The following is a 22263-nucleotide window of genomic DNA, read 5'->3' on the forward strand; positions in this document are numbered from 1 at the left end:
TACTCCACAGCAGCACCTGTCCCTACCTGGCTGCACTAAATCCTAAGGATTTCTTTCCTATCTTGTAGTAATTCAATGGTTGCATTTCCATTTGCTGACTAGCCTGTATAAAACAGACATCACCTGGAAGCCACCCAAACACTGGTTCTTATAATCATCTGTTGTTTTCAAACAAAGCAAGTCAGCATCCTGTGAACAAGTACTCACCTGCTCCTGTTACTGGCAGCTCTTTCTGTGGGAGGGGTCGGTCAGAGAGGTACACTATGTCTTACACCATGATACTTACACACAGGCAAGTGACACTTAGCTTTATGGTATCTCCACCCATCTCAATGTTGGCATAACCACATCAACAAACAAATGAGGCATACCCTAAGATCAATGACTCTGTTGTCTAATCTTGTATCCTGGTTAACGGTAGCTCTTCCATCCTTTAAAAAAAAGGTGAAAAAAACAGAAGTTACCAGTATTCTGAAGTACACAAGCACGCATACATCTTACTCTAAGAAGCGATGTTTCCTTCTGGTGAGAGATGTGTATGTTAGTATTGTACACAGGAATCAAGAAACCAAGAAAATGAAAAGAATAAAAAGAAAGCCATGGAGAAGTTGGTGTTAGAAGGCAGAGATGAAGCTGGGGATAGTATGGGATGCCTTTAATGTTAGCACTTTAATGGAAGCAGAGGCAGGTGGATCTCTCTGAGTCTGAGGCTAGCCAGAACTCACAGTGAGTGAAATTCTGTCTCAAATACCACCCTACCCCCCACACCAACAAAAGAGAAGGGGGAGTGAAGGGGAGGGAGACTCAGACTAGGTATGTCTCAGTGGGTAAAGCACATGTTACAGAGAATGAATACTGAACTTTGATTCCATGCTATCCCTAGCAGTAACAGTCAGTGAGCTCTAGGTTTAAAGTGAGAGAGGCTATCTCACCATAAAAGGTGAAGGAAGAGAGACACCACTATCTACCTCTGGCATTCAATATGCACATATGTACCCACACGGGAACATGAATATACATACACATGCAGCCACCCACATAAAGACCGAGAGATGGTGAAATTCAAAGGAACAGATAAGCACTACTGCTTTCTTTCCCTTCTCCAAAGCTGCTACTAGCAGGGCACCAGAGCCACCCACTTCCACTCTGACTGCATTCTGAATTTAACCTGTATGCTCTTGCTAACACCTAACAGGAAAAATACACAGACCAAGCACTCTGTGTTACCAACCTATGCAGTTTTAAAAGTGTGCTCTGGGGGCTACCAAAGGTCCCCCTAAGAAATCCCTGAAGTAATTCTCTCACTTTATTTTTTTTGCGGGGAGGGGCTGTTTCTCTGTGTAGCCCCAGCTCTTCTAGAACTTGCTTTGTAGACAAGGTTAGTCTCAAACCTAAGAGATGCACTTGCTTCTGCCTGGAACTAAAGGCATGTTCTGCACCACCTGTAGCTAAATCTCCTTTTTTTCCTTACAGTATTTTTCATTCTCACTCATGAGTAGGTTAAGAACTTTCTAAGAGCTGTATGACTGATAACAGAACTCAAATCAATTTCCAGGTACACTTAACACAATCAATGTTACAGACTACCCAGAGCAAGCACATAGTAGGACATAAACCTTACCTCTTCTCCTTCCACTTCAGGCCGAATGGCATCATCTAGCTGCAAGGGCAGGCGAGGTTCAGCCAAGCTAATCACATAAATCTGACAGTGAGAAATTGCCAAAAATATTAAGAAGTCAACAAAACCTGGCATCTTTTGTTTAAAGACAATCTATATGTAATGATGTTTGCATACATCTTTAATTGAAACTACTTGGTGAAATAAAATAAGGCGATATCCATTTAAAAATAAGTTAATTTTTATTTTATGTGCATTGATGTTTTGCTTGCATGTGTGTCTAAGTGAGAGAGTCCAGTTCCCTGGAATGTGAGTTACAAACAGTTGTGAGGTGCCATGTGGGTGCTGGGAATTGAAAAGGAAATTGAGTCATTAATCAATTGCCACTGAGCCATTTCTCCAGCCCAGATGATATCTATTTTTAATCTATGTAACAGGGATAATATTGTTAGCTTTATGGATTGTTTGAGGTCAACTAAGAACACAAATATTTTATTTGTGTATACACCAGTGTAATAAAGGAAAGCCGTGATTAAGGAAATCAATTCCAAAGCTCCAATTAGAATGGAGTCTGCCACAAGAACCAAAGCATTAACATAGGAGTTGCTATTACTGTTAGCAGTTCTCAGCCATTCCCACCACTGTGACCAGCTAGGCTACCTCCACCTTCCTTTCCTTACTCTTTGTCTCCTCCGTCCCCTCTCATCAAGCATCACATCTCAGTCCTGCTCTTCTGGTCAGGAGCAGCCTCACAGGGAATGCTCTTTCACACTGTCTAAGTCCCTCAATACTTACACACACTAATTTCACATTTTACTGATAGAAACAGGAGTTTTTGAGTAAGGTGGGGATTTCTGAACACCTTAAAAACATATTACTTTACCACTTACACCTGGTGAATCACAAAAGGGATAGACCTTTAGTTAAGTCAGGAAAGGAAGCTATATTCTCCCAATTTGTTGATTACACTTGCATTCAGAGAAAGTGTCAGAAATTATCTATTATGGTTCCCTATATCCAAGTTTTAGGCTTCCTTTGCTTAACACAATCTTGACCTTCAAATTCCAAGTTGAAGAACCCAAGCACTATAACTTTCATGATGAGTAGAAATCCACCCTCTCCTTCACTGGGTCTGAGTTCACGTAGTACTTGGCACAAAATGTATACAAGCAGTAACTGTTGAATACACAAGTGAGGGACAGTCAATTGCTTAAAATACAATTTAAATTTGTTGTAAAATACTTTATTATTATTTTATTATTAATATATAAAATATATTATTATTATAATGAAACGTGTAAGAAACTTGTTTCTAAGACTTAAAAGTGGGATTTTTTTTTGTTTGCTTTAAAAAAAAAAAGTCATTAAATTTTCCTTAGTAGAATACTGAAAACATGTCAGTTGGAAGATAGTGGTGATGTATCTTTTAAAGAACAAAGTAATGTGTCGGGCCAGCTCAGCAAAAAATACAAGATTTTCTATATTTCAGAATTCCATGACAATTAACTCCTATTAATTTAACTTTACTCCCAAATCAGTGGGTATAGATGTCCTGAACTCTGAGTGTGCCAACCAGTCATCTTACCCATGTTCCTAAGTACTCTATGCCTCCTTCTTTGGGAAGGGTCTCTGTCTTCATGTTCTTTCTGAGGGAGGGAAGAAACTATCCCTTGTCTTGAAAACTTTTTAAACAGACGTTTATTTATATGAATGTGCACAAACATGAGTATTTATGCTCACATCATAGGACAAGGGTGGAGGTCAGAGGGCCATTTTTTATGAGCTGGTTCATTCCTTGTATTAAATGGTTCCACAGCACAAATTAACCAATCGATGATTAACATAAACCTCAGAATTTTACATCAATTTGTTGTTGTTTGGTTTGTTTCTCTCTAAGACAGTCTCACTATGTAGATCAGGCTAGCATCAAACTCACTGAGATCTGCCTGCCTCTAGCCTCCAAGTTGCTTTGATTAAAGGTGTATACTCATATGCCCAGCTACAACTATTAAGAACATAAAATGATCTAAGAAACCCTCAAATCTACATTTAATTTTATCTGTGTCTCTCTTATTCTTACTTGTCTTAGGTGCTAGGGGTCACATCCAGGGTACCAAGCATACTAAGATGTCTCTCCAGTCCTCACAATTACATTACAAAATAAGCTACCTTCTGGACGTGCAACTCGACATCCTGCTGTGTACAGCTTCCAATTTTCTGATTTACTTTTCTCACAACGCCTTCTACGTCAACAATACTTTCTTTGTTGATGCTGTCAAGAGGAAAAAAAATCCTTAACGTTAATAATCTCATTAGAGGTGTCAGAATTCATTTGGTATTTAACAGCAGAATATGTCAAGCCATTCTTTAATACAGGAGACAGTTTCAGTAAAGCCAGTTTCTTCGATCTACTTAAAACAAGCTATTATATTATGCAGTATACTCTGTGAAACTTGTTTAAAGAGAAGACTTTTTAAAAAGATGCACACAGTTTAGTAACCATTTCTAAGATACTTGGGAACATAAAAGGCAACAGGACAAAGTGAACTGCGAAATGTAGTGAAGTTTCTGAATTATTAAAAACCCTTTCCTTCTACTTGAGATTCACTAAGATCAGCAATTCCTATAATAAGAAACACTGGCTTCAATAAATGCAATTACTGTTATGTAATGGGATTAAATAATAGAAGAAGGTCAACCAAAAAGTGTTCCAAGTACTAAGATCATCAGGGTGCTGCTTTGCAATTACAGTTTCATTGCCTGAGGTTTCTTTGCTCACCTTGCCCCTGGACTGGACTGACAACCTGGTCGTACACTCACAATTAAGGAATGCTTGTGTGACACTTGTATTTGGTGAAAACTATAAGATTTAGTGTTCATGGAAAAGGTTTTTTCATTCTGATACAGAACTGCATCTTCAATAGTTGTGATGTTACTAGACACCCTAGAAGCCACACACTGCTACCTTTACACCAGAATACCACAGTAAGCTACAAGGTAATCTACAAAGGGTTGGAAAGCCTAGGCTTACTGCCCAGGATCCTGTCATTAACTACCTTTTTAAAGAACTAACAGGTCAGGCAGTGGTGGTGTATGTCTTTAATACCAGCACTCTGGAGGCAGAAGCATGTGGATCTTTTAAGTTGGAGGTCAGCCTGGTTTTAGATTGAGTTCAAATAAAGTTAAGGCTATAAAGAAACCCTGTCTCAAAAAACAAAAACAGAAACAAACAAAAAAACAGTACTCGTAGCTTTTCTCTCTTGAGTATCCTGTACTGCAGCCATGATTGAATACCTAAAGAAAGGTCATAATTTGTAATTAAAAAGTAGGTGGTACAAGCCTGGCAGTGCAGTGTCAGCCTATCTTCTAACAGCTGCCTCTCTGCTTGCATGAGCACACCCGATGCCAAAAGAGACATTCAGGGCTTAGTTTCACTTGTCTCCGGGAGGAAAGTTTTTTTCTCACTATGTCCATAGCTCATAGCTCTTTGGTTTTACACCCTCTGACTCCAATGGAGAGGCCTTTGATAATCCTCTCCATATTCTGTTAGCATGAAGTCTTCTTCAAAGTCACTTAAGTTAAACAGGCCTTCCAACCCCCTTTGAGACAGGGTTTCATTAAGTAGATCTGGCTGGCCTCAAACTCAAGGGACCTCAAGAAATCTCCCAGCCTCCTGAGGGCTGGGATTAAGGGTATGTGACACCATGCCCCATAACACTGCTTTAAAAAAGACAAACAAACAAACCCCAAAGACTTAATTCTGTGTAGGGGTAGTGAGGAGGATGCATGTAACCCAGTAGGAAGTCCTGAGTGAATGTGTGTTGACATGCACACAGCCATGTCAAAGACCCCCCCAAACCTCAGACTCATAGGAAAATGGCAGTTTTCCTCTGGACCATGTGCAGATGTTTAGAGTGTGCAGAAAACGTTCCCCACAGCTACTTCCCACTAGATACTTACTGCCTCAAGACTGCTCCCTACAGACTACTCCTAAGATTAGCTAAGCCTGTCTCCTTAATCCAGCTGTATACTATAGAGCGTGCTTCCTTGATTAAATTACACACAATATAACCTGCCTGGTGCTGAGATTCAGATGACAACTCAGGGAAGCTGGTTCTTTAATCTGAATGTGTGGGTACAAGGGACCAAACCTGTCAGGCTTGGCAGCAAGTACCTTTCCTTGCCAGACTACTTTACTGGCCCAATCTCTCCACTTTTTGTATTCATTTTTTAAGATTCATCTGTGTGCCTGCTGCCTATGGAGGCTACAAGAGGCTGATTACAGATGACTGTGAATGGCCATGTTCTAAGACCTGAACCTGGGTCCTCTGTAGAGCAAATATTCTTCTTCTTTTTTTAAGATTTATCTACTTATTATATGTATGTACACTGTAGCTGTCTTCAGTCATACCAGAAGAGGGCATCAGTATAGATGATTGTGAGCTACCATGTGGTTGCTGGGATTTGAACTCAGGACCGCTGGAAGAGCAGTCAGTGCTCTTAACCACTGAGCCATCTCTCCAGCCTAAATATTCTTATCTACTGAGAAATCTAGTTTCACACTAGTTTCCTTTCAGAGAAATATAAAAATGTGAGTGTAATGGTTTGTATATGCTTGGGCTAGGGAGTGGCGCTATTAGGGAGTGTGGCCTTGTTGGAGTAGGTTACTGTGGGTGTGGGCTTAAGACCCTCATCCTAGCTGACTAGAAGTCAGTATTCTGCTAGCAGCCTTCAGATGAAGATGTAGAACTCTCAGCTCCACCTGTACCATGCTGCCTGGATGCTGCCATGTTCCCACCTTGATGATAATGGACTGAACCTCTGAACCTGTAAGCCAGCCCCAATTAAATGTTAAGAGTTGTGTTGGTCATGGTGTCTGTTCACAGCATTAAAACACTAAGACAGTGAGCAAAGAACCTCTGCTAGGACTGGCTGGAGATTTCCTTATTAGTACTAGATGTTAGGTTTCAAACCTGGGACAACTGGATGAGACACTTATTATATATCAAGGGGACCTGGAGACCAAGTTCTCCCTGTATTCTTTAGTCCCTGTTACAAGGCCATCCTGGCTGGCATACCCCACCTCCTACCCTGAACGCTTCAGCCCAAAGGGTTAGGCTGTTTTTCCCTATATAATCCAACATTTTGGTTACTGGTCCTCTTTGTACCTTTGGGCCTCTAAGCTGCTGCAACAGACCCCCACCCGCCCCCCAGCACAACCCAGTCTGGTCATGTCCATTCTGGTCTATCCCAGGTGGCCCTGCCTCTGGATATGCTCTCCCATGTGTCTATAATAAACTTTCTCTTCTATCAAACCTAGGAACAGTCAGCCATGTTGTTTTCCTTTTTTTCATTCACAATGTTCTTTAAATTTTGGACAATCCATTTAGTATTTTTATGTATCTAAATTTATGCCTTTACCTACCCCATTTGCAGAAATGACTGAATTCACAAGAAAAAATATAAACAAGAAAATTAATTCATAACAAAGGACTAACTCTAAAACTTTTTAGTAGAACCTTTAAGTAGCTGAGAGTTCTCTCTCTCTCTCTCTCTCTCTATGTAGATGCACACACCTGCACTTACAGTCAGCACAGTGACAAAACTGCCTGCCCAGGCTGGCTTTTAACTCATTACGTAGCCTAGGCTTTCCTTGACTCCGTACCTCCATCGGATATTACAGATGTGTATACACCACTACACCCGACCCCAGTGGAACCACATGATTTTTCACTGACTTACATGTAAAGACAGTGTATATGATACAGTCTGCCACCAAAAAGGCACTGGACTACACAGCATTCCACATTTGAAACATGCCTCTGTGTCCAAATTTTGAAAAAGAATTTTATCTACTAGGTAACTAGAAAGCCTGAGTTTCACAGATGATATGTGGTACAAAATAATCCCTGTTGGAAAGCAAAGGAACTCCCAGGAGCTGATTTAGTACAGGAGAAATGGATGAAGTAAATTAAACACATCTCTTCAAGAGCTACATCAGCTGTTTTATTATTAATGCCTGAAACACACGGTCACTGCATCGGATTCTGTGCCTCTTTCATTTTCAACCACTCTTTTGACTCTCCAAATAATTAATCACTCAGTAAATAAGATAAATTAGTACAATATTGATATCAAGATGTTCTTTAAAAAAAAGGCAAAACAAATTTCATGCCATCCATTAGAAACTGCCAACCACCAACTCAAAACTTTAGTTATAACCAACAGTTTCCATAGGATAACACTGCAAAAAGGATCATCTTTTATATTTTATAAAAGTCTTCTATAATGAGTTTGCTTTGTTTTCAAAGTTGTTCTGTAGTCCATGTTGGTCTTGAGCTCCTTGAGTTTCCTGAGTGCTAGGATTACAGGTATGCACCACCATACTAGTCCACTTACCCATTTCAGAGGGTAAAACATATGTTTATAAAAACATAATCCCAACCTAGTTAGGCTTCTAATGCCGATAAGCTTGATGACAAAAACCAACTTGGGCAGAAAAGGTTGTTGTTTTTTCTTAAAGACTGATTTATTTAATGTATGCGAGTACAGTGTTGCTGTCTTCAGGTTTATCTCATGTTTTAGTTGTTATCCACCAAGAAGGGATTCAGAGTACAAACTCAAGGCAGGAACTGGAGCAGAGACTATGGAGAAGGGCTGCTTCCTGGCTTGCTCAGGCTGCTTTCTTTATACAACCCAGGCCCACCTACCCAGGGGCAGCCCAGCTCACAATGGGATGGGCCCTCTCACATCAATCACTAATCAAATAAAAGCCCCACAAGCCATTCTGGTGAGGGCATTTTCTAGCTGAGGTTCCTTCTTCTCAAATGATCCCCGCAGAGAAGTCTGTGATCACCATGGCCAGCAGAGTAACAATGTGTGGGAAGCAAGAAGATAGTTCAGTTCAAACTCCAAACTTCAGGAACCTGATACCAAGTAGTTTATTTTAGACATATTTTGTTGAGTTTTACTGGTGATGATTAATTTAATCTTGTATGCACAACAATAAAGCTTAAGTTATGACTACACTGAAACTCTTTGTAAAACACATGAAGGAGGTTTCCATAAAGGTGGTTTCTACATATTGACAAGCTCAAGATGTGGGTCTGGGGGAGGACTTGGTGTAGTCTCAGCCACACTGACAGCACAAAGGGGACCAGGCTATTCACCATGTCCACTCCCAGCCTTCTGGGCAGAAAACATATTATACATCCTCCTTTGACTCCCCTAATGCTCATCTGTGAGCACAAGGACCTTGATACTACCTCCCCCCACTACACACATAGATGCCAGCTTGTGCTGACACACATGCACATGTGCACACACGCACACACACACACAGTACAACTGACCCCTTGTCATTGATTCACAAACATATAATTATTAAACCATAACCTTTCTTTGTCCCCAGATCTCATGTTAATATTAATATCATAATACAAAACATAAATAACTTTAACTGTTCCAGTCTTTAAGTTATGGAACTGGAGAGATGTTTCAATGGTTAAGAGCATCTGGCTGATCTTCCAGGTATTTTTCGGTATTCTGTTGAATTTATCTGTATTTTTTTAAATGCTGAAGAAAGTTATCACACTTTTAATTTGTAGTTCATAAAAGTCACCATAATATGCAAATCTCTAAAGCACTGCCCACATTAGACTCAGCCATTTCCTTCTAAGCTCCTGTTGTTTAGTGCGTGCGACATGCAAACACCATTCCACTTAAACTGCCCATAAAGTAGGCACTTTCATTTAAAGAAAAAAAAAAAAAAAAAAAAAACCTAAGAGGTTAAATAATTAGGTGACCACTATGCAGCTGGCCACAAATAAATCAAAGGTTGTTACTGACTTAAAAATTAGCACTAAATTTAAATATAAGTAAATCTTCAATACAAACAATACACTTTCATCTTTAGGACCCTGTAGGCTAGCTTTTGTGACACTCAAGTAATAATGAGCCATTTGCTAAGTTTTCCAATGCCCACGAATCTTATTACTTTCTTCAATAGCTCTGATATAGTTTGATGCCCTAGTGTTGCCAACTTTAGCAAAGCTCAGCAGAATCTTTGTATAAAATAAGTTATTAGTTTTATTTAAGCTAGGTGATGTAATGCCATAAACTAGTTGGAAATTTCTGACACCAGATTTTAGACTTAATATACTGTGTGTATGGAGCTCCTAAGGGCAGAGAATAAGTTAGTGCCAGTCCTTGCCTTCTAGTTTGTTTGGGACAGGGTCTTCTTGTCATTTTCCTGCGTTGTATGCCAGGCTAGCCAGCCAGAGCTTCCAGGGACTCCGTCTTTACTCTTCTACATCCCTGTGGGGATTACAGACCTGTAGGATACAGTGTCCATTTTTTACATATGTGATTCAAATTCAGGTCCAAAAGCTTGAATGGCGTGGCAAGTGCTTTACCCACTAAGAAATCTTCCCAGCCCTAGACTTAAATTAAGGTTAAAAAATAAATTACTTATAGGGCTAGAGAGATGGCTCAGAGGTTAAGAGCACTGACTGCTCTTCCAGAGGTCCTGAGTTCAATTCCCAGTAACCACATGGTGGCTCACAACCATCTGTCATGGGTTCTGATGCCCTCTTCTGGTGTGTCTGAAGAAAAGTGACACTGTGCTCATATACATAAATAAATCTTAAAATATTGCTTATATATTTATTGCTATGTACATGGGTATTTTGCCTGCACACCATGTGTGCACAGTGCTTACGGAGGCCAGAAGAGGATGTCAAGTGCCCTGTAACTGGAGTTATAAACAGTTATGAGCTGCTGTGCAGCTGGGACTCAAACCCAGTTTTGTGTAAGAATAATTAGTTCTTTCAATTGCTGAACTCTCTCTCCAGGCCTCCTGGACTAGTTTTTAAAGCATACCTTTATACAAAACTTCAGGAGGGATCTACATACAGTCATTTCTTCCCTAGCAGATAGCAACTTGTTCCAACAAAGAGTCAAAGCATTTAGGTTCAAGGAGCAGGCAAGCAGTAACAACACAAGTCCTTAGCCTAAGCCACCAACTTATTCAAGGAGGTACTTCTCTGGGTCTCAACTCTAGGTAAGTATTTACTCTCACAGAGAACTAACATATCTCCATAGTTTTCCATCTCTTTTCCTTGTTCACCCAAGTTTGGCCAGATGCCTGGACCAGTGCAGGTGCTGATAAAGCTAATAAAGTTTTTAAGTTAGTGAGACTTCTGAGTATATTTTTTTCTACTTCACAGCTCTAATAGTTAATATAGTAAACAGAAATGTTATGCCTACCAACCAGTTAAATATCTATTTTAGGTGAAATATCTCAAAGGAAAGTAAACAAAACTAGCATGTAGCTAGGTGACTCACTAGAGAATGAGGACTATCCTGTGACTCACCAATTGTCATTAAATCAACCACAATGACTAATGCAGAGTAAAATAAAGCCACAGGCATATTTATGTACAAAATAAGCTTTGTTTTCAGAATCAAAACAGCCTGATGTTTGGGGCAGAGTGAGTATGAAGAGTCATAGGCAATTCTTAACTACTGAAGCCGAGGCTGGGAGAGCTCTGTAAGTTCCAGTTAAATTTGTCTAAACGGCAAGTTCCAGGCCAGCCTGGGCTACAAGGCAGAGACTGTCCCTAACAAAACAAGCACTGAAACTACTATCCACATTAGAGTTCTTTCAAGCTGCTTCTATAAAATCAGCTTAAACCTCAAAACCCTGCATTTTTATTTACTGCTGTCCTCTATTAACTCTATACCGAAAGGCTTCCAGAGCACCTGACCAAAAAACAAAAACAAAAAACAACCCTACCGTTATACAACTTGATTGTAACTCACACAAATAACACCGAATTAAAAATGTTTTTCAAAAGAAAAAAAAAGTCTGACTTCTTGCTCAACTGTTAAAAGAATCAGGTGACAATGTAAAGTGAGGTCAAAGGCACAGCCTTCTGCTTCCCTAGAAATTTCATTTTCAGAAAGACCGTCCACCATTTCAGACACACAATTAAGATTCTGGCCTTAAAATCCCTATGGAGTCAGATGTGTCAACTTCCCTGTGTAATTCATTCAGTTGCTTCATTTTTCTGCTCATTCAGTCACAAGAAAATTGATCTAACAGATTGATTAAAATGATCTGCTCAAGCGTCCGATGGCACTGAATCTAATTAGTGAGCCAACTTTTGGGTGAGAATATTGATAAACTAGATGATCCCAGGACACATTTTCCTCCACATTAAACTCCAATGTTTCTTTTCAAGGAAAAAAAAAATCAAAAGCTCAAAATGAGCAATACAGTTTAGTCAATAAGGCCTCAGATTTAATATCTAAAGTAAATGCTAAGATCATTATCTACTTAAGATATTAAAAGTGACCTTAATTTTTGCCTTTTAAGTGATTAGGAAACCCCAGCTGGAACTATCTGATTTGGTATTTTTAATAGTGGAGTCCTAGCTTTTCTCCACCTGGTAAAAGGCCAATGGGAATAGGGTTAAACATAGGGCTGTATGGAATTAACATATAAATACCATTCTTTCCCCACTCTGTAGTGTAAGAGTTCTTGTTTTATTGTCCAGTGTCCTTGGGCTGCAATCTTCAAAATGGAAACACCTAGAGAGCCAACAGGGTTCAGGTGCTCCCTCTGCAGTAAAATCAGCCACAAGCACTTCATATGTAAAAACTGACCCAGGAGAATAAACATTAAGTTCGGCTTAAAAGCAGCCCTTTCCTCATACACATATTTCTATGGGTATTATTTTCTAAACCAGATTCTGGCAGCACTGTTAGCTGGCCTACTCCCTAAGCAGCTGGCTTCCCTCAAACAATGTGCTACAAAATATTCTTTTCAATCACTTCATGCTTCATTGGTCCTCAAAATTTTAACGTCAGCTAAAAACTAAGTAAGTTTTTCATTTTATTTAAGCACAACACCCAGAACTGGTTTAGAAGTTGGTCATGTGCTGTTTAGATCTTAATAGAAAGCCACTGCATATTTTACAGAATTTGTTGATTTTCAAATTTTTCTTGTGTAATTATTCTTATAAATGAAAGGATATAAAGCAAAGATCCTCAAGAATTCTGCTAACTAACGAAAGTATCTAAAGACTGCTAAGTCTTAAATCTTGATCCCCACTGTCAGATAGAATATATAGACAGGCCCAGCTGAATGGCAGATCGGGTCACAGTCCCACACAATGGCCTTGGTCTGGGTATGAGAAAAGCACCAGTAGACTATAGAACAAGGAACTTATAGACATTGCCAGGCAAGGGGAAGAGAAAGGAGCAGAGGATAAGGGAGTTCTGGGTGAGGAACAGGATGACAGGAAGCAGTGAGGGAAGGGTCTAAGAGAACAAGGGTTATTTCTACTGCATTCCAAAACTCTGAAGCCATCGTCCACTCCTGTTATTCTCCTCATTCCCACACAGGAGTAGTTAGCAAACATGCAAGACGTCTTCCAAGATCTAACAGTTGTTTAACTATATCTGTCTGTTAGGCATCACCAAAGAGAAACATAAGGCCCCCAATCACAGTAGTAATGTGGGTGAGTGCAAGCATAAACAAACATTTGGAACAGATACTGCTAACATCCCATGACCTGAGCTATACCCCTTTGGACTTACTTGATGTCCTACCTTCCCTCCAATTCCAGGCAGGTTTCACAACTACTTCAGAACAGAAGCTACATTTCTTTCACAAGCAAATTATAGATATTTTTCTCAAAGTAAAGTGCAATTCTTATTATGTATTTACTAACCACTCAACATTTGTAAAAATTTTCAGCCTACCTTTAAAAGGTCAAATTCTCGCCCTTTAAAAATGAGCCATTAAGTTTCTCAGCATTATGCCATTAACTTCACTTACCCGTAAACCACAATCTGATTGCTCAATTTCATGTTGCACAGTGAATTTTAGGAATGTGTATGTCATAGAACAGAACTGACAATGTCTTAAATCCCACATTAGAAAAATGTAATTTAATAGGATGCTCATGTCTGAATGCCCTAGGAGCACTTTCTCTAGGGAGAACAGAGAGCAACTTAGGGAGTTTTAGCTTATACAGCTGTGTGACAAATACCTGCAGGGCAGCACATCAAGCAAGGGGACGAGCCAGCCCATAGATGCGCCTGCTTTACAGAAGCTTAGCAGGAGGCAGTTTACTTTGACTTCTAAATCTCCAGTTGCATTTTCCCCAACAGCTGCATTACCACACAGCTGCTTCACTGTGGATTCTGCACTTCATTCCTTACAATGGGAATGAGGGAAATTATAAAACACACTGCTGAAGGCCATGCTGGTAAGGACAAGGCCAAAGCCTTATCAAAAGTATGTGGGGTTATTAGATCTCTGGTAGCATCAAGGTTCCACGTTTGTAACTATTAAATATTTTATTTATGCTTTTAAGTATGGGGTGATTCCTCGGGAAGGCCCTGTACTTTCTATTTCTCTTTACTGTGTAAACCCCACCCCCATCCTCCTGGCCTCCTCCCAGAACCCTTCCCTCACTGCTCCCTATCATCCCGTTCCTCACCCAGAACTCCCTTATCCTCTGCTCTTGTGTCAACTCAGTATTTCAACCCCGCATTTCCTTTGTTAAGACAGATGGAGACCCCACACTAGCGCTTTAACTCATCTGGAGGTTGCACCAATGTTTTCAAGAAACTGTCTCATCAAGCAACCCAAACAACTACCAATTATTACCATGAGTCTTAACATAAGAATCTTTTTTTACAAGGTAACAAAAGCCAGTAACACACCTACTATTAATTATTCTGGCTTAATCCTTTGGTTATATTAGTGCCAAAAGTTATACAATTATAATCTAAGTATGATGTACTGAAGCTATTGTATAAAATTGGCTATATCATTTGTATATAACTACAGGTTTTATAATTTTCGATAGCTTACTTTCTCCCACACACTGCTAACTGTATAAAGTCTAATTTTTAATGCACTAAAAAACAGATACGTGCTTTAAAACTTTTTTCTGCATGTGCCTTTAATTCTAGCACTTGGGAGGCAGAGGCAAGCTGTGACAGACAGAAATCCTGTCTCAAAAAAACCAATCAACCAAAACAAAACCAAAAGAACAACGACAAAAATCTTACAGCTTAACTGTTAAGTATGAATGCCATCTAGATGTTCATTAAGTTCTACTTCATAAACCATAAATATAGATATTATCTATATATTTCTGTTTAAAAGAAAATTAATTTCTTGTATTCATTAAGTAGGTGAATGCCCATGGAGATCAGAGGACAACCATGGGTATCATTCCTCAAAAATCATCTACTATTGTTGAGAAAAGGTCTCTCATTGCCCTGGATCTTGCCTCGCACAGTATGCTGGTTGATTAGTGAGCCCCAGGAATCCTCCTGTTTCTGCCTTCCCAGTGCCGGTATATTAAGAACACACTACCATGCCTGGAATTTTTCAGTGGGTTCTGGGTATTGAATACAGGTACTCTGCAAGTACTTTATTAACTGGCCAGCCCAAGAAAAATCATTCTTGACTATCACTTCTGCAATGGAAGCCTGACCTTTCTTTAATTTATAAACATAGGACATTAGTGAACTGCATTGTGTTTGGGAGATTATTTGTAAGTACTTTTGCCAGCTAGTAAGTTTGGTCTGATATATCAGTTACTGTTACTTGTTTAATCTCGGGAATTCCTGAAATCTTAACAATAGAAATACTTTTTTGTGGACCACACAAGATATCACAGATAATGACTGCCCACAATCAGTAGGGAGCTCCTCAGTGATTATTAAGGGTTAATTAATTTTTCTTCTTCTTTTTCTGTTTATTCCTAACAGGGTTTCTCTGTGTAGCCCTGGATCTCACTCTGTAGGCCAGGCTGGCCTCCAACTCAAAGTGCTCAGATTAAAGGTATATACCACCAACAGCCAACTAGGGTTAATGGAACTTCATAAGGCTTTCCAACTACAATCCATTATAAAATCTAGTCCTGAAATCCTAACAACCCAATAGAGGAAGTTTGTACTACGTAATACCATCAGTATTATTGATTAGTTTCCCCGAACTAAATAATATAAAAAAGACAAAAATCAATACATCTTTTTGTCTGAGGTTGATTTTTGCCAAGTATTTTAAGTATATTAAATACACATAGCCATCTGTGATTCCCATGGCCATTTACTTTGAGTAAATATTTTACAGTATTTACTTTAGATTTAACTTATCACTAAAATGTAAGGGTAGTGGTGTCACATGCTTTTAATCCTTGGTGTGTGCATATGTACAGTACACATGACAGAGGCAGATGGACCTCTGTGAGTTCAAGGCCAGCCTAGTCTGCAGATCAAGATCCAGGACAGCCAAAGCTACACAGAGAAACCCAGTCTCAAAAAAGAAAGAAAAGACTATCCATTCATTTCCCCATGCCTTCTTTAATTATTATCATGGGAATACTAAATTAAGAAAAACATGCTAACAAAATGGTCACATCATGAACCACAAACAAAATTCTCATCATTAGAGTCAGAGTACCTAACCACCCTTCTTTCCTATCTCAATGTCCTGCTTCTTGCAACCCAAATAAAACAGTGTTCTTCTGTAGAGAGCTGAGCCAGGCAGTAATTCCTTTACAGCTAGGAAAAAAGCAAGGTTTTTTTTTTTTTCCTCTAGACTCTTTGGTGTCAAAGTTAAAAGCTGTAACCTTATTAATACATGTCTGACTTCCTTCAGGAGGAAATCATCTGCAAAAGCACACTGTCTTATTTTGCATACTTTTATTAGTTAGAAAACTTGTTGCTCATTACGCATCTCAAAGGGGTGGGGGAAGGGAGGAAACAAAGCTTAACAAACACAGCAAAATCAAGTTGCTGTGCCCTGTTCAGGATGCCAGGCTTTTTGTTGCTCTACTTGAAAGTAATGTGACTTGTCTGTGAAGAGTGCAGCTTCAGCAGTTCCAAATGAATCACAAGCCTGTGCTCCATATTTTCTCTTTTGTGAATTTAATGTATTCAAGCAAGACTGAACTGACAATTTAAATAACTACATTTTTAAACAAACGAAGCATTGATGTTAATGTATGAAAATGGTCCAAACCCCTGGGAGTCCTGGTTCCCACCATTGTTTACTCTGACAACAGGATATAATTGCTTACTTACTTGGCAGCAAATTTCACCATCTGCTTGCTTGCATGGTCTCCCACCGCCACAAGAGCCTGGACATTAAATTGCTGCTGCCTCAGGACTAAGAAGCACTGCTTCCCTTCAGGAGACACAGAGAAACAGTACATTAGGAACATTATTTCAGGTTTTACAAAGGAAAATGCTTTTCTACTTTAAGACTAGGTAAAAATTTATATACTCATCAGGTATATACATATGTTCATCTATCAGTTTCCAAAGCCAAAATTCCCACTCAGCTGACAATCATAGCAACACTAGTTTCTATGAATATCAAAAAGTACATCTGACAGGTTTCTTTTGAGAACACAGATACATAAATCTAGAAAATTATTCTGTAACATTAGACAAATTACAAGTTATTTTTCAGATGATTTTCACCATTCACCCAATTGCTTTTATATTCTGCAGGCAGGGAGACTAAGCTAACTACCATGGAGACCTCAGTCATGCAATCACAAGTGTTAATCAAGTGTTTACTAGGAGAGCACAGTCTTTGGGGTGGTCCATTTACAGGGTTCTTTCTGCCAAAGTACATTTTAAAGAGCACACAGATCAGCAGGCTAGCTCCTGCCGAGTTCCATTCCCCCTCTCACTTGTCCTTTGCAGTAGTACCATATTTTAAAACTTCAAGCAATTTTACTTTTGTCAATAAAATGCCACTTTTTAGTAAGTTCTGTAACCAACTGTACTTTGACATATGCTGGCCTTTTGCTTCCCCTTCTTTCATAAAGAGCTGCCATTTCTTGCTCTTAACCTGAAATAGATTACTTATGAATCCTGTATCATTCCATACCTGTTCTATACAGTGATTTTTCAGGCCTGTCAGGAATACATAATGAAACTTTCAGAAAACAACAAACCACCATGCACTCACATACAGACCTAACAACACCAACCCATCCCTAACCCCCCACAAACCCTTTCTATAATAAATATCTTTCCTAATTAAAAAGATTTTAAAGATATATATGTAGAGTATGCACATGTGTATGGGCTGGTGTGTGTGTGGAGGCCACAGGCTGATATCAGGACATTTTTCAATAGCAGCCCACACCTATCCACCCCCGAGCTCTACTCACCACGAGCGAGAGCTCAGTGTTGGGTTACAGGTGCATGCCACAGTGTCTGGCTTTTAAGGATGGGTTCTAGAGATTTGAACTCAGGCCTTATGCTTAGGCAGCAAGCACTTTACCCACAGAGTAGTCTTTGTAGGCCAAATACACACACACACACACACACACACACACACACACACACACACACAATCATAGAAAAGGCACAGATGGAAAAGTCAGGGCTAAAAAGAAAACACATTAAAGATGCACTCTTGGGTATAGAATTCAACACACATAGTAAAGAAGACGTGGGGACATCTAGGAGTTAAACACAGAAGGAAACAAGCATCCCAAGGCCTGACACATCTGCTACTGGAAAGAAACTATGAAGGGGCAAAGTACTTAAAAAAAAGGAGGGGAGTGTTAATATTCCTTAATTAGGTGAAATGCTAAAAAGCAAATCTTTTCTACTAAAAACAAAAACCAAAATGAAACAAAAAAAGGTCATAGACCAGGAAGGAGGGACTGAGTGGTGAGAGTCCCCGGAGGTCACTCTGTTCTAATCCTTAACTGCCACATCTGTGAAGCCCAAGAAGTAAGCACTCGGCTACAGAGAGACTCTAAACAAAATCTATCAAAGAGAGAAAAAATAAAATTGGGGGTGGTGGTAGACACCTATAATCCTGGAACTCTGGAGGTGAACAAGATAATCCATAGTCAGATAGTTAAGGTTGAGGCCTCACTGGGCTACATGGGACAGCATATCCAAAACCAAAAACCAAACAAACAAAAAGCTCCTAAACAACTAAAATAAATAAGCCCAAACAAAGATAGGGAAAGCACCTCATTGAGAGAGCACCTGTAGAACACTTCATGTTCCAAAAAGAAAGCCAGTAAACAATGAAACCAAGGACTAAATCATACAACAAAAGATGAACTTCTTTCTTTGAAAATGGTACAACAGAGGCTGGACAGGACTCAGCAGTTAAGACCACTAGATGCTTTTCCAGAGCATCCAAGTTTGAGCCCCACCACCCACCAGGCAGCTCAAAACCAAACATAACCCAGTTCTGAGGGACCTGAACAACAGTTAATAGGACTGGTATATAAAGTTCTTAAAGGGTTATAAGAACACCGACTCGCCCTCACAAAACAAAAACAGGCAACATGAAAGAAAAAGAAAACATTATCTGGGCTCAGTGTCACACCTTTTTCAGCACTTGGGAGGCAGAGGCAGGCGGATGTGACCCCAGCCTGGTCTATAGAGTGAGTTCCAGGACAGCCAGAGTTACACAGAGAAACCCTGTCTCAAAAACAAAGCAACAAAAGTCAATTGTAAGGAACAAGATGTTAGTGCCATGAAGCAACAGAAGTTGAAGCAAATAATGGTGACATATTATTTAGTTCTCAATGAGCAAATTCTTAAAAAAAGAACAGTCAATACTCAAAAGAGCTAAGTAAAAAGCATTCCACTATAACTGATAACTGGCTAAAAGTAAATTTAGCCAATGCTAGTCGAAGGGCAATCTGGTAATGGGCATGATGTAATTATATTTTAGTTAATTTTCTTTTTTGGTTTTAGAGATGGAGTTTTTTTGTGTAGTCTTGGCTGTCCTGGAACTCACACTGCAGACCAGGCTGGCCTTGAACTCAGAGGTCCATTTGCCTCTGCCTTCCCAGTGCTGGGACAAAGTCCTATGTCACCACCACCCAGCTCAAAACAAAACAAAACAAAGCAAAAAACAAAAAAAAAACAACACCAAAAATCCTGTTTATTAGGATGTAAAGTAAATTAAGTATGGGAAAAAAAGTCATAATGAGAAAGGCATCCATTACTCTACTATTCACAGAACAAAATGAAAACTGTTATCCTTCACTTCATGTTTGTAGGCTTCATTAACACAACAGACCCACAGTCAACTTCGGTGCCACAGTCCCAAGCTGTCTCTGTGAAAGTGTTTCTAAATATTACAGCTTTAAAAATAGTCTGCTCAGAAGGATCCTAAAAACCCGTTGTGTGTGTGTATTAGCACAGGCCCAGATTTGAGCCCCAGCACCACAATCAACACACAGTAAAACAGTCTGCGAATACCTATATGCACAGACATGGGAAGGTAAAAAGTATAGGTTATAAAACTTTATCATAAAACTGTTGACTCAAACATAGCCTTCATACTCAGGCTCATGAAAATCAGTCTGAAATATTTATGACTAATTTTATATTTATTCCTGACTTAATTCCATATTATTTGAGTATGTTAAATAAGGTATTATTTTTATAATGAAGAAAACAAATTAAGAGTATTGTATAGGATGACTAAGGCTTGGTTGCTTCTAGTCCAGCTGAGAAAATGTGAGTGATCCTACATCAAGAGAGCAACAACTGGGAACACTTGACACCTTCTTTTGGCCTCTCAGAAGTGAATAGAAACATACATAAACACATAGAAATCAATCTTAAGAAAATATTGTAAATGATTTAAAACTAAATGCTGTTATACAGTATAAAGGAAAAAAATCAGGTTAATCTTAAAACAACTTCAAAATGCCATTTTAAACTTTTTTTTTCCTCAAGGAAGTCTACACTACATATCCAGGTTGGTCTCAAACTGGGAATTCTTATTTTACTGGGATCCCAGATCTTGGCTTCACTGATGCATTTAAAAGATGGGGGATGCTCAGTGGTTACCAACCAACCAACCAAACAAACAAACAAACAACTAAGCAAACAAAAGAAAACAAAACCTAAGAGGCATGGATGAGTTTTTTTTTTTTTCATAAAGAGGGGAGGGGAAGTCTTGGTCCAGCTACATGGATTCATTCTCTTTCTATTATCTGAATAAAATTTGAGGCTGGACAGATGGCTCAGTAGGCTAAGAGCACTTTTTCTTTCAGAAGAATACAGTTTCAAAGCACCCATGTCAGGCACTCAATAAAACAATCTTAAAAGAAAAAGAAGAAAAAGACCCAAGCATAGTGGTACACATCTTTAATCCTACCAAAGGCAGGTTGATTTCAGTGAGTTCAAGGCTAGCCTGGTCTATACAGAGCTTCAGGCAGACCAGACTACACAAAGATCCTGCCTCCAAAACCAAAACAACAAAATGTACCTGAGGTAAAGACAATGGCTCACCTATGATCCAGTGCTCATATGCACATATCCACACAAAAATGCACAAAGTAAATCTTTAATAGTTAAAAAAGAGAAAAAACAAACTCATCTACTGAGAGAGAGAGACAGATAGAGAAAGGGAGAGAGAGAGAGAGAAAGGGGGGGAGAGGGAGAGAGAGAGAACTATAAAATGATTATTGGTCCAAACTGTCACTAACTTAAAACTCAAACCCAACAACAGTATTCATTACTTAAGAATTTGATATTAGGCTCTACCATGTTCATAATGGTCATTTATAACAGCCAGAAGCTGGAAAGAAACCTGATGTCCTTCAACAGAGGAATGGATACAGAAATTGTGGTACACAATGGAGTACTGCTCAGCTTATAAAAAAGACTCTATAAAATTTTTAGGCAAATGGTTGGAACTAGAAAATATTCCGAGTTAGGTAACCCAATCACAAAATAACACACATGGTGTGCACTCACTGATAAGTGGATATTAGCCTAAGAACTCAGAATACCCAAGACACAATTCACAGACCACATAAAGCTCAAGAAGAAGGATGACCAAAGTATGGATGTTTCAGTCTTTCTTAGAAGGAAGAACAAAAATATTCAAGCAGGAAATACAGAGACAAATTTTGGATCACAGACTGAAGCAAAGGCCATCCAGAGTCTGCCCCAACTGGTGATCTAGCACATATACATCCACAAAACCCAGACAATATTGCTGCTGCCAAAACTGCATGCTGACAAGAGCCTGATATAGCTTCTCCTGAGAGGATCTGCCAGAGCATGACAAATATAGAGGCCAATACTCACAGCCAACCATTGAACTGAGAACATGATACCCAATAGACAATTTAGAGAAAAAATTGAAGAAGCTGAAGGTGTTTGCAACCACATAAGAATAAAAATACCACCCAACCAGAGCTCCCAGGGACTAAACTACTACAGAAAAGTCCACATGGATGTACCCATGCTTCCAGGTGCATATGTAGCAGAGTAATGCCTTGTTGGGCATCAATACAAGGAGAAGCCCTTGGTCTTGCCAGGCTTTATGCTCCAGTGTAGGAGAATGTCAGGCAGGGAGAAGGGAAGGAGTGGTTGGTTGGTTGAACACCCTCATAGAAGCACGGGAGGGGCATGTGAAAGGGTGTTTATACAGGGGAAACCAGGAAAAAGGATAACATTTTAAATGTATATAAAATACATCTAATAAAGAGGAAAATAAATAATAATAGCAATAAAAAAGAATTTGATATTAGAACAGACAAACTCTTAACTAATGGTATTGGGAGGCATGAGTATAGAATGGCAGAATTTAAAAAATTATA

The 22263-nt window shown here is 39.2% G+C and overlaps 1 protein-coding gene across 1 annotated transcript in view; it reads right to left on the reverse strand.

Moving 5' to 3' along the window:
* The window catches only part of DARS1 (aspartyl-tRNA synthetase 1), a 44755-nt gene that overhangs the window by 17939 nt on the left and 4553 nt on the right, over positions 1 to 22263 (reverse strand). The window contains exons 4-7 of the mRNA XM_080917689.1: positions 16733 to 16835; positions 3788 to 3890; positions 1622 to 1702; positions 372 to 431 (exon numbers count right to left, since the gene is read on the reverse strand). Coding sequence (XP_080773815.1) covers positions 372 to 431; positions 1622 to 1702; positions 3788 to 3890; positions 16733 to 16835 — 347 coding nt within the window. The remainder of the gene's footprint in view (positions 1 to 371; positions 432 to 1621; positions 1703 to 3787; positions 3891 to 16732; positions 16836 to 22263) is intronic.

Source organism: Micromys minutus, assembly GCF_963924665.1.
Source record: "Micromys minutus genome assembly, chromosome: 6".
Taxonomy (NCBI): Eukaryota; Metazoa; Chordata; class Mammalia; order Rodentia; family Muridae; genus Micromys; species Micromys minutus.